Source organism: Musca autumnalis, unplaced genomic scaffold (genome assembly GCF_047663935.1).
Source record: "Musca autumnalis isolate F117 unplaced genomic scaffold, ASM4766393v1 scaffold_1, whole genome shotgun sequence".
Lineage (NCBI taxonomy): Eukaryota > Metazoa > Arthropoda > Insecta > Diptera > Muscidae > Musca > Musca autumnalis.
Window position 1 is genome coordinate 101927218 of NW_027411644.1, and position 12352 is coordinate 101939569.

Here is a 12352-nt window from a genome sequence, read left to right on the forward strand (position 1 = left end):
AATTTCAAAATGAAAAAAGTATTTTTTGTCAATTTAAAATTCAAAGAAAAGGTGATGTAAGTTTACAAGTACAAACATTGTAAAGTATGCACCTACATTTCAACCGAAGTTGTTGTTGTTTCTAAATGAAATCGGCGAGCTATTTTCAAATCTGGTCACGGTTTTTCTCCATCAGCTCTTGTTCATGAGATATAGCTCAAAATCGGTTTTTACGAGTTTCACCCAGAATTTCGTTATTTTCGGATACAAACAAATATTTTTTTGCGGGTTTTTCGACACTAATATATTAAGAAGATGTTATACGCTCGATACAAAAAGTTTTTTGAAATAATTGTGGCATATATATCAAAAAATAAAGAAAACATACGATGAATCTTGTAAAAATTGCATATTTTGAGTACTTTAAGCTGTAATTACGTCATCGGGGGAAGTCATAGGAGCTTCATATGGCATTCCGGATATGCTCAGGGTGTCTACTATATAGTCCTGTATTCAAATATATAATATAAAGTTCATAGCGCCCACGATTCAAAATGCAAAATTACAGCCAATTCGGTTAGAAAATCTGGCAAAAATCGTCAAAATACCGAATATCGGGAGGTACGTTTATATGGGAGCTATACCTAAACTTGGACTAATATTGCAAATTTTTTGCAAGGAAGTATGTTGTTCCCCCAGAACACAAAATGCAAAATTACAGCCAAATCGATTGAAAAATTTGGCTGAAATCGTCAAAATACAAAAAATCAGCCAGTACCTTTATATGGGGGATATATCCAAATAGGGGCCTATCTTTTGGGCTCGTTATAAAGCTATGTTTAAAATTTCGAGGCGGTAGCTCGATTGGAACTATTATTGACACTTCTTTCCATACAAGTGGGACCACTGTTCCCCGGAAATTTATAAGATTAGCCCTCATAGAACGATACCTCCCGATTTTCAGTATTTTGAAGGTTGTGGCTTGAATACCCCACCTAAATGGCTGAAATTTGATATTTAGTCTTCGCTGGGGTTATAAAGCTTTCCACATGAAATTTGTCGGTATAGGTCCACGTCTTCATATGGTCTCCATAGAAGGGTACCGCCCGATTTTCGGTATATTAAAGGTAGTGGCATCAACTTCCATCCGAAGTATCTTAAATTTGGCATTTAGTCTTCGTTTGGGGCATAAAATGTTCAACCTGAAATTTGTCGGTATAGCTTAACGTCTTTATATAGCGCCCATAGAAGGGTACCTCCCGATTTTCAGTATTTTGAGGGTTGTGACCTCAATATCCAACCGAAATTGCTGAAATTTGGCATTTTGTCTTAATTGGTTCAGGTTTTGATATAGCCGCCATAGAAAGGTATCTCACAATTCCCAAATTTTGAAGGTTTTAGCCACATTATTAAGTTTTTAGTTTTCGTGATCGATACAGATTCAAGTTTTGATACAGCCCCATTAGAAAAAGTATTGTGGTTCTCAGGTTAGAAGGTATAACGATACCGCTCGATGTCACTGTAGCGGGGTGGAGGGTAAAAAAAAGTCGGCCCGGGCGAACTTATCGCCGTTCTTACCTGTTTTACCGTTTTTTTTTTTTTTAAATATTACTGTTGTTCACTTTTAAAGTGCTCCAAGAATAGCACAAGTAACCCGAATGATCGAAACATACATACATAGCACAGTGGATCCACCCATTGGCCAATAATAAAAAAATGGATGTCAAAATTTTGGTACAACATATGGCAACTCTGACAGCTATGACATGAACATTTTTAAAAATATATCGACACCTCCAAATAATAGTATGCTAAGTCTAAAAAGTGAGTTTTGCAGGAGAAGCTCTCAAAGTTTGGAAATTTTTTTGAACTTCAGTACTATGCTAAGTCAATATTTGTTTATAACTTCTGTTCGGATTGACCGATCATTACCAAAATTAGACAGAATTTAAGTTAAAGGACGTTCGACACCTCCAAATAATAGTTTGCTAATTCTGAAAAACGAGTTTTGCAGGACAAGCTCTAAAAGTTTGGAAATTTCTTTGACATTCAGTACTATGCTAAGTAAATATTTGTTAATAACTTCTGTTCGGATTGTCCGATCATTACCAAAATTTGACAGAATTTAAGTTAAAGGACGTTAAATATAAAAATGTAAAAAACTTGAAAACATGCTAAGTCGACTTAGCATACTATTATTTGGAGGCGTCGATATTACTTTTTGTTTCATTCGAACGCGATCTTCTTAAGAATTGCTTCAAAAGTCGGAACATTTGACTAATATTTTTTTGTTGTGAGTACAACCCATATTTTAAGTGCAAGTAAATATATTCAAAATATCGCGAAACTAATACGTATAGCAAAATATTATAGTGGATTTTGAAGGAGGAGGTAATAGCTTAATTTTCCTTAAAATATAGTGTGTTAGCGTGTTGTGGAATTCTAGTTAGCTGTATATTTTCTTAGTGTATTTCGTAATTCCAGTTCGATCATATACATAAATTTGACCTAAAGTTTTAGTCATGATGCCCACCAGTGCCCACCTGTGCCCACCTAGGGAATAATTTACCAAAGTAGGTGATGGGTTTAAGATTATTCAGTATTAAATTCAGCTGCCATCTAGTGCCAGACTATAAATGGTGGGTCGCTGACTAAAGTTGCCCTAGAATATGTTTCTATGGATATATTAGCGTATAACTCTGCTATCTGACCACGTACATTAACATAATTGACATCAGCGGCAAGATGAAGAAATATTCTTCCAAATTTGTCTTACGTTGGCGGTACGTGCCTTCCAGGAAGAACGCTATAAGATCTATATTACAAATTTTATAAATTTTCAGACGAAAATGTTAATTTTTTTTAGTCCGCTAAATTGGTTGGATTTTATTTTATTTTGAAGATCGTTTTGTTTCCCTAAGCCTATTTTTGCATTATAAGATAATCGGGACCTTTGTTCATGTCATTTTGTATTAACAGCATAAAACAATTCTTACTGTATAACCCCTTCAGAGGGGAAAGGGGGGAGAATGTTATGCTCGTGGTTTTTTAAAACACTCTTCGCAGCAGCACAAAGCTGTAACCAGCGCATTGGCTTTATTTTTACACTCCAAATATTTTTGGCCACTTTCTCCATACAAGTGGATCCACTGTGCATAGGTGAGAAAACATGATGCCATTTTTACTTGCCAATAAAATGTGTGTGTGCTTGTTTCTTGAAAGATTATTTTTCCGAGACGCTGTACATTATCTCATTCATTCTCATCTACATAATACGAAATCTTAATCCGAAATATACTTGAATACCACCACACGCTATGCAGATAACTTGTGAGATATTTGTTTGGCATTTGCACTTTATACATTTAATTATAGTCTCAGTTTGCTTCTTAAGCTATACACAACTGGTTCGTTCAGCTCGGGTATCACTTCCCTAATACCCAAAACCATAAAAATGTCCGAAACAACTTTTCCCGTTCCAACATGGATACGTAAAGAACTTTTCGATAAAGTACTTCGTGAAAATGTTACAGGATTTAAAAAAATAGAACATTTTAAACTGTGCCCAGCCTTGGCACCTGGAGAAAATTACGCCACAGTTATGTTAAAAGTTCACATCGACTGTCTATTGCAAACGGGTAAAGTAGAGAAGATGACATTCATGTTAAAAGTCCCGCATGATACAGAGGTGTATCGCAATCATTTAATCAAATGGAATATGTTTGCAAAGGAATCTGGAATGTATAAGGAAATTGTACCGGCATTTGAAAAACTTTATCGCCACAAAGGTCTTGAGGTACATTTTGGCGCCAAGGCCTATGACCTGCCAGTGACGGAGGAATATATTTTCTTAGAAGATCTTACACGCCGTGGTTTCCGTAATGTTCAGCGTCAAAATTGTTTGGATTTGGAACATTGTCATGGCGCTTTAAAAAAGCTTGCGCAATTCCATGCAGCCTCAGCAGTTTGGGTGGAACAACATGGGCAATTTGCGAAATTATATTGTGGTTTGCCAAGCATGGAGGGTATGAGTTTAATGAAACCAATACTAATTAGCGGATTAGAACACATTTTAAAAGCACTAAAACATTTAAACAAATCAGACGCATATTCGACAGAGCTACAGCATTTTGGAGAGCACATTGAAGAAGCTCTATTGCAGGAAAATGAAAAGCATAATAATGATTTCTTTGTACTAAATCATGGTGATTTTTGGGCCAATAATATCATGTTCCAATACAACGAGCTGGGGGAATTAAAGGAAACCTATTTTGTTGATTATCAGCTACCTGCTTATGGATCACCAGCTCAAGATTTGTTGTATTTCATCGTTTCTTCAGCTCATTTAGATTTGAAAGTAAAACGTTTCGATGAATTGATTTGCTTTTATTATGAAAATTTAATACAACATCTGGAAATTTTGGATTACAAAAAGCCCCTACCTTGTTTGCGTGATTTACATCAAATGATAATAAAAGGCAGTATTTGGGGTAGGTCTTTGTTATCACATACATATGTTGCGATTAACAATATTTCCCATATGTACTTTCAGGTGTAATTGCAATGCTCGTTACCATGGCAGCGGCTTTGTGCGAAACTACCAGTGAAGCTTCCATGGATAATTTAAGCCACGATTCACCAGAGAGCCAAAAGTTTAAAGAGCAACTCTATACCAATAAACGTTTTCTCCAGCATGTGGACGCTGTCCTACCATGGTTGTTTAACAGAGGGGCATTTGATATTTGAGTACTACGTTATTAAAAAGCTGCTTCAATTAAATTATTATTACGTAATACATACTTGATCTAATAAATAAAAGAGCTTAGTGATAAATGAGTGACTTACTGAGTGACTGAGTTAAACGGCTGAAGCTAGAATCTTGAAATTTTGGGTGCGGGTTGTTGCTTGTGTGTAGGAGTGAGATAAGGCTGGGTTTTTGAAATTTCGGACTAGAAGGGAACGAAAAGTACTAAAAGTTACTAAATAGGGTACCTTTTGTATTAGGCAAAAGGGAAGAGTTAGAACTCTGAAATTTGGAACGGGGGTCAGTCACCATGGAGAGTTAGAAACGTGTTTTGGAAGTTTGACCGATAAGTGTATGAAAAGTAATAAAACATTCTAAATTTATGACCAATTGTATATTTTGAAAGGATATAGATAGATACACGCAGGAAAATATATGTTTGAAATATGTTTGGATCCAAAACAAATATTTGGTTGAGGCTGATTGCAAACAAATATATGTTTGGATCCAAATATAATTGTTTGGGTCCAAACAAATATACATATGTTTGCAACATTTTGTAACATATCTCAATTTTATATGTTTGGGTACCAACATATTTTTTATGTTAGAACATATTTTTTATGGGTGGAGAGGATTTTTGTCAAAAAGAGTAACAACAGGGCTCTCGCAGCTGCGGAATGCTGGTTTATAATAAAGAGCTTTGTGCATGGTGTAATAGGAGACGCAGACGTTTTGTGATGTGTATGCGTAAAACACGTGTGTTTCGTGCATTGTTGTTGTTAACCAACGTAGCAAGCAAAGAGGAAAAGAAAAAAAAGTGCTATTAATTATGTTGGCCTTTTATACCCTACACCATACCCTACGCATCGAAATAATGGTCGTAGACCCATACTTATATATACCAAAATGAATGTATCGACGAGCTGAGTCGATCTGGCTATGTGTGTAATCACGCTCCCGGAGCGGAAGAAGCCTATTGATTTTGGTGATGGTCGGATAATATTCAGGGGTCGGAATGGGTAAAAAACTTATTTGGGGAAAAAGTCAACGTTTTATTTCAAAGCGAATATCTCCGCATCTATAATGGGTATATCAAAAGCAGTAGAAAGTAGAAGTAGAAAATATCACCTTTACAACGATGTATAGTAGGTTGTCGTAGGTGGTCAAACAACGAAGATATCGCAATAGTCGCTAATACAACCCAACTTTTCATTTTTGCGATTTGAGTCATAATGACGAATAGCACAGCTTTGGTTGGGAGGATATTCTATGAAAGTAGAATATCCCACCTTTACAATGATGTAAAGTAGGTTGACGTAGGTGGCCAAATAACGGAAATATATCAATAGTCGGTAATACATCCCATTTTTTAATTTTTTTCAAAATCGCGCTACAGGTCGCAATTTTGATCGGATCGTCACGGAGTAATGGGCGCCCCACAGAGGAAGAAGCCTATTGATTTTGGTGATGGTCGGATAATATTCAGGGGTCGGAATGGGTAAAAAACTTATTTGGAGAAAAGGTCAACATTTTATTTCAAAGCCAATATCTCTGTTTCTTTAAGAGGTATATCAAATGCAAAACCTGCCAAGGAAAGTAGAAAATATCACCTTTACAACGATGTAAAGTAGGCTGTCGTAGTTGGTCAAACAACAGAGATATCGCAATAGCCGGTAGTGCATCCCATTTTCAGATTTTTTTGTAATCACGCTACAGGTCGCAATTTTGATCGGATCGTCACGAATTTTTTGGGAGTTGATGCGAGTCCCACAGAGGAAGAAGCCTATTAAGTTGGGTGATGGTCGGATAATATTCAGGAGTCGGAATAGGCAAAAAGCTTATGTGTAGAAAAGTCAAAGTTTTTTTCTTATGCGAATATCTCCGCTTCTGGTAGGGGTATTCCAAAAAGAAAGCCGGCCAATGGAATAAGAACAAATCTACTTTGTATTGATGTAAAGTAAGTTTGCGTAGGTGGGCAAACAACCGAGATATCGCAAAAGTCAGTAATATATCCAATTTTTCCATTTTTTGTAATCGCGCTACCGGTTGGAATTTTGATCGGATAGTCACGAAATTTTGGGGGTTGATAGGGGCCCCACAGAGAAAAAAGCCTATAGATTTTGGTGATAGTCGTATTTGGAATGGGGAAAAACTCATGTGAAGACAAATTCAAAGTATTATTCTTTGTGAATATAGGTGGCATGTCATAACGTCCAGGGTCATAATGTCCATGGACGCTATGACACCAAAAAAAGTGTCATATCGTCCATGGACATTGTGACACTTTCTCAAATGTCATAATGTCCATGGACCTTAAGACACTTTAAAAATAAAAAAATATGGTATAAAAGTTTTATTCATAATTCATAATTCTATATATAAATTTTAAATTTGTTTCAACAATTTGTCTGTTACCCTGCGTTTACAAATGACAGGCCAGTTGAGTTCATGTATTGATTGTCAAAAACCCAAAACTTGCCTGTATGACGTAGGCGTCCAGACAACTGCAAAAACAGTTGTAAAATTATGAATGAAAATCATCGATTTCTTTTCGTTTTCCGTTCACTTATTATGTTTTTGTACACTTTCTTTTGTTTTCAGCACATTCGAATTATCATCTCACTTCTTTTTCACAAAAATGTCAAAAAATTGTTAACCCGACTGTCTTTGAAAAAATGATGGACAGCTTGGAGACAAACGACAAATATATGTATGTGTTAGTAAATCAGAGTTGTATTTGAAGACAAACTGTCTGGTGTAAACGCCTAGTAATAAGGGCAAAGCAAAGGCGATCGATTTGTTTTGGACTTTGCATCTAACTTTTCAAAACAATACGAACAAATCTTGAAATGTTTACATGGTTGTAGCAAAATATTTCTCGGTTCCTGCACACAAATAACACATTTTAGGACCTCTGTAGGTTGACTCGGAGATGTTTCTGCATCCTCCTGAGTCTCCGATTCAGAAATATCTTGGCTATCAGCATCCTCTATGATGTCATTATTAACAATGTTGTTTTCCTTGTTAATAATAGCTTCGAAGAACTCAGATAGAGTCATAACGCCTTTCTTGAGTTTTTCGGTAAGACAACTGATCTTACAGTTTTTACTATATTGAATTCGTCGTTTTTTCGGCAAAACTCTCAAATTACCCGCCCAAGCTTGCGCCAAAGAAACAGAATATGAGAAATCCTCATCGCGAATAATATCGAGGAATTTTAAAAATTGACCGTGTTTTTCCAATTTCCTTGATAATTTCGAGTTATAGCCTTCGAGCGCACTAGGTGTAACCCAAATAATTTTCACACCATAGAGACAATATTGATAAACGATTGTTTAAAACGATATGACGAATAAAGACGGACGACACTGTGAAGAAGTCGGTGCGGAAAACCGTAAATGCAAATGTAATGAAAAATCGGCCGCCGATTTTTCATTACATTTGCATTTACGGTTTTCCGCACCGACTTCTTCACAGTGTCGTCCGTCTTTATTCGTCAAAAACAAAGGGAATGGAAAATCGGCAGCCGAAGTCGCTGCGGAAAACCGTAAATGCAAATGTAATGAAAAATCGGCGGCCGATTTTTCATTACATTTGCATTTACGGTTTTCCGCAGCGACTTCTTCACAGTGTCGTCCGTCTTTATTCGTCAAAAACAAAGGGAATGGAAAATCGGCGGCCGATTTTTCATTCCCTTTATCCTGCTCACCACCACCGAGAATAATTTGTCATACCTTTCTCATCCACTGTTTTTGGAAGTATTTTAGAAATGTATTAAACATTTCCTTATCGTTTTGGGAAAAATTCTCTAATTCATTTTTAAGTGTTACACATTTTTTGCCCAAAAATTTGATTTTCGTCGGTTAGTACAAGTAATTTGGAATTCTTGTGAAATCCCGACATGAATTCGAACTTCAAATTTAATTTTTCAACTTCGGCCGCCGATTTTTCATTACATTTGCATTTACGGTTTTCCGCACCGACTTCTTCACAGTGTCGTCCGTCTTTATTCGTCAAAAACAAAGGGAATGGAAAATCGGCAGCCGAAGTCGCTGCGGAAAACCGTAAATGCAAATGTAATGAAAAATCGGCGGCCGTAATGAAAAATCGGCGGAATGGATAATCGGCGGCCGATTTTTCATTCCCTTTATCCTGCTCACCACCACCGAGAATAATTTGTCATACCTTTCTCATCCACTGTTTTTGGAAGTATTTTAGAAATGTATTAAACATTTCCTTATCGTTTTGGGAAAAATTCTCTAATTCATTTTTAAGTGTTACACATTTTTTGCCCAAAAATTTGATTTTCGTCGGTTAGTACAAGTAATTTGGAATTCTTGTGAAATCCCGACATGAATTCGAACTTCAAATTTAATTTTTCAACTTCCATTTCTTCTTTTATTTTTTTTTTCAATTTTCTACCGCACTATTCAAATGACACTTTCAGAATGAATCTCCAATTCAATAGCACATCACAAAACAGCTTCTGAGTAAACTACTCACTAAATAACGTTTCTTTTCATCGAAATTTTAAGTTTTTGGACATTATGTCACTCCAAAAGTGTCATAATGTCCATGGACGTAGTGTCGCAAATTTTTAGACTTTATGACACTCCCAAATGTGTCATTTTGTCCATGGACGCTACGACACTTTTTTGGTGTCATAGCGTCCATGGACGTTATGACCCTGGACGTTATGACATGCCACCTGAATATATCGGTTTCTAGTAGGGGTATTTCAACGGCAAAGCCTGTCAATGGAAGAAAAACATATTACCTGTACATTGGTGTAAAGTAGGTTGGATAAGGTGGTCAAACAAGGGAGATACCACAATAGTCGGTAATGCATCCAATTCCTCCATTTTTTGCAATTACGCTACAGGTCGAAATTTTGATCGGATGGTCACGAAATTTTGGTTGCTTATGGGGGTCCCAGAGAGAAAGAGGCATACATATTATGTTTGGTTGTAGTCGGATTATATTCCTTAAAATAAATGTTTACCAGTGAAAAGCTTATACACAGGGGTAGTGGTGTAGGGTATCACATGGTCGGCCCCGTCCCGCCTATAGCCTTTCCTCACTTGTTTCACCAGTGTTCTAGAGAACATCGTTGGGTAATGACGGTATAGTAAATGAATAAATCAGTGTTTTGTCTTTTCTTAAAGAAATTGTGCTTTTTAGTAAATTAAATGTCCAATACATTTTATAATTGAATCAAAAAGGTGAATGGAAATTTTTTTTGGACAAGGAAGAAATCGCATTTAATATTGGTAATTACATCAATACATTTTTCATATACATACATACATATGAATATTTGAAATATGGATGTACCTATTTATTATATTATATTATCATTTTGTTCCAGATGCCGATTTCCCGCTGATGATTTCCACTTTGAAGTAAATGTGTTTTATTTCGTAACTAAGGAGAAGCTTTCAACGATGTTTCTATATAATTTTTTCTTTTTAAAAGTGCGACTTTTTCTAAGTTGTTTCATTCAGTTTTTCTTTTATTAAAGTGTGTTATGTATTTCTTTGGAATTTTGCCTTTTTCTATTTGTTTGCAAATGTTATGTTTGGGACTGCTTGCAAAGAAATATATGTTTGCTGCAAAATATGTTTTTCTGTGTGTACTGTTAGAGTGTAGGATTATAATATGGAGGTAGTTTTGGAAATTCATACTTATGTGTTCGAAAAGTTCTAAATGGAACTTAATTTGTAACCTTTTGGTATTTGCTAAAATATAAAACTGGAATTTTGATCACTGTTGGTGTGTAGAATGGAGATAAGAAAGAGATTTTGGAAATTAGTTCTGATAGTACCCAATGGTAAAAAAATTGATATTGGGTGTAGTATTAAAGTTGCTGTTGGTGAATCGGGTTGAAATATGGATGCGGTTGTGGAAATACGTGCCATAAGTATACGAAGAGTACTAAGAGGTAGTTTACACTATCTATCAATGTCATATGTGCCGAAATTTTCCATCGTTATGCGGTCGCTAATGCGTGTAACATTGGTGATTTTCCTTACGCCATTTACTTTTTGCGTCCACACCAGCAAAAATGCTACGTCTCCACATTGTCTGCGTGGGTAGACATGGAAACTACTCTAAGTGACTATCTCTAAGTGACACTCAATTTGTTATTGGGTCTAGATATAGAACTGGAATCTGTATTTTGTTTCAGTTAGGGTCAGTGTTGGTGAGTAGCTTCGGTGGTGGTTTAGGATAAACAGTGACTGAAATTGATGCAACCTGAAATAAAAAATGTAAACGTCGATAACTTGGAAACGATTTGAGATTTTTTAACAATTCAAAAAACAATTTGGTAGGCTGAAAGTTGTCTTTGAGATGGCGTACAAAAATATTCCATTTACAGTACCGTTATGCTAAAATTTTGCCGGAAAACATAAAATGGGCATTTTTGAAGTGAGCATTAAAAATGATGCACCACAATATTCGATCAATAATTTCAAAATTTTTCGTTTTTTCTGTCATTTTAGTAATCAGAATGGTGGAATAATATGTTCTCTATCGTTTTCAGTATTTTTGTCATTGTTCCTATAAAAAAAAAAACAAGTAAAAAAGTATCAGTCGGCTTTGCCGACAGAGATATACCCTCAGCCTGTGCAAATTGAAACACTTTTTTCACGAAAAACTCATGCATTTAGGGATTTCAAAATTTTGGTCGTATGAACCGACAAAAATGTTGATTAAAGTTCAAAAATTTTGCGATAAAGGTACTTAAAGGAATGGACCGACATGGACCATGGGGGTGCCGTAGGGGGTTTTTACACCCTTCGGGCTGTTTTCTCAAGAAGTATGGACTTGCCCCTGAATCAACTTTTACCATCGTAATTAAGGCAGAGAATGTAAGTTGCTTCAACAAAAATCAAAGTGATTCAATAGCAGGTCTTAAAGTGAACTTATCCAAAATTTTGTGTGGGAGGTACGGGATGGAGTGGACAAATATAGTCCATATTCGAACCTGATCTATATCTGGTAGATATTATGAGAATTAGTAAAGTATGGACCAAATCGGTCACTCCCATCAAGAGTTATCGTGCGCACAAGTTTTCCGAATATTTTTGAACTTTTGTGGGGTAGATACCTGAAGGAGTGGACCGATATGGCTTATCTACGAAATTAAACTATGTTTAGAAACAATATTACGAAGGCCAAATTTTGGCTGGAATCGGCATTTCCGTTCGAGAATTATCTTGCGCTTCCACTCATAAACTTGGTGTCATAGGGTTTGTTTTTCAACTTTCAGGCTATTTCTTCAGGAAGTATTGACTTGCCCCTGAGGAAATTTGTACCTTCGTATAGGGGACAGTGAATACAAGATGTTACAACAAAAACCAAGGCGATTCGAGAGCAGGTCCTAAACTGAACTTTTCCGAAATTTTGTGTGGGAGGTACTCGAAGGAGTTTACCGATTTAGTCCATATTGGAACCTCATCTAAGTCTGGTAGAAATTTCATAATGTGTTATCAAGAGTTATCGTACGCACAAATTTTCCGAACATTTTCAAACTTTTGTGGGGGAGGTACCGGAAGGAGTGGACCGAAATAATCCATCTTTGAACTTGAACTAAGTTTGGACAAAATATTACGAAAGCCAAAT

The 12352-nt window shown here is 36.0% G+C and overlaps 1 protein-coding gene across 1 annotated transcript; it reads left to right on the plus strand.

Annotated features, from left to right (window-relative positions):
* Positions 1-3356: 3356 nt before the first annotated feature.
* LOC141403771 (uncharacterized) lies at positions 3357-4812 on the plus strand. Its single transcript, XM_073986719.1, has 2 exons — positions 3357-4469; positions 4532-4812. The coding sequence occupies exons 1-2, from the start codon at positions 3434-3436 to the stop codon at positions 4723-4725; spliced, it is 1230 nt and encodes a 409-aa protein (XP_073842820.1). The 5' UTR covers positions 3357-3433; the 3' UTR covers positions 4726-4812.
* The last annotated feature ends 7540 nt before the right edge of the window (positions 4813-12352 follow it).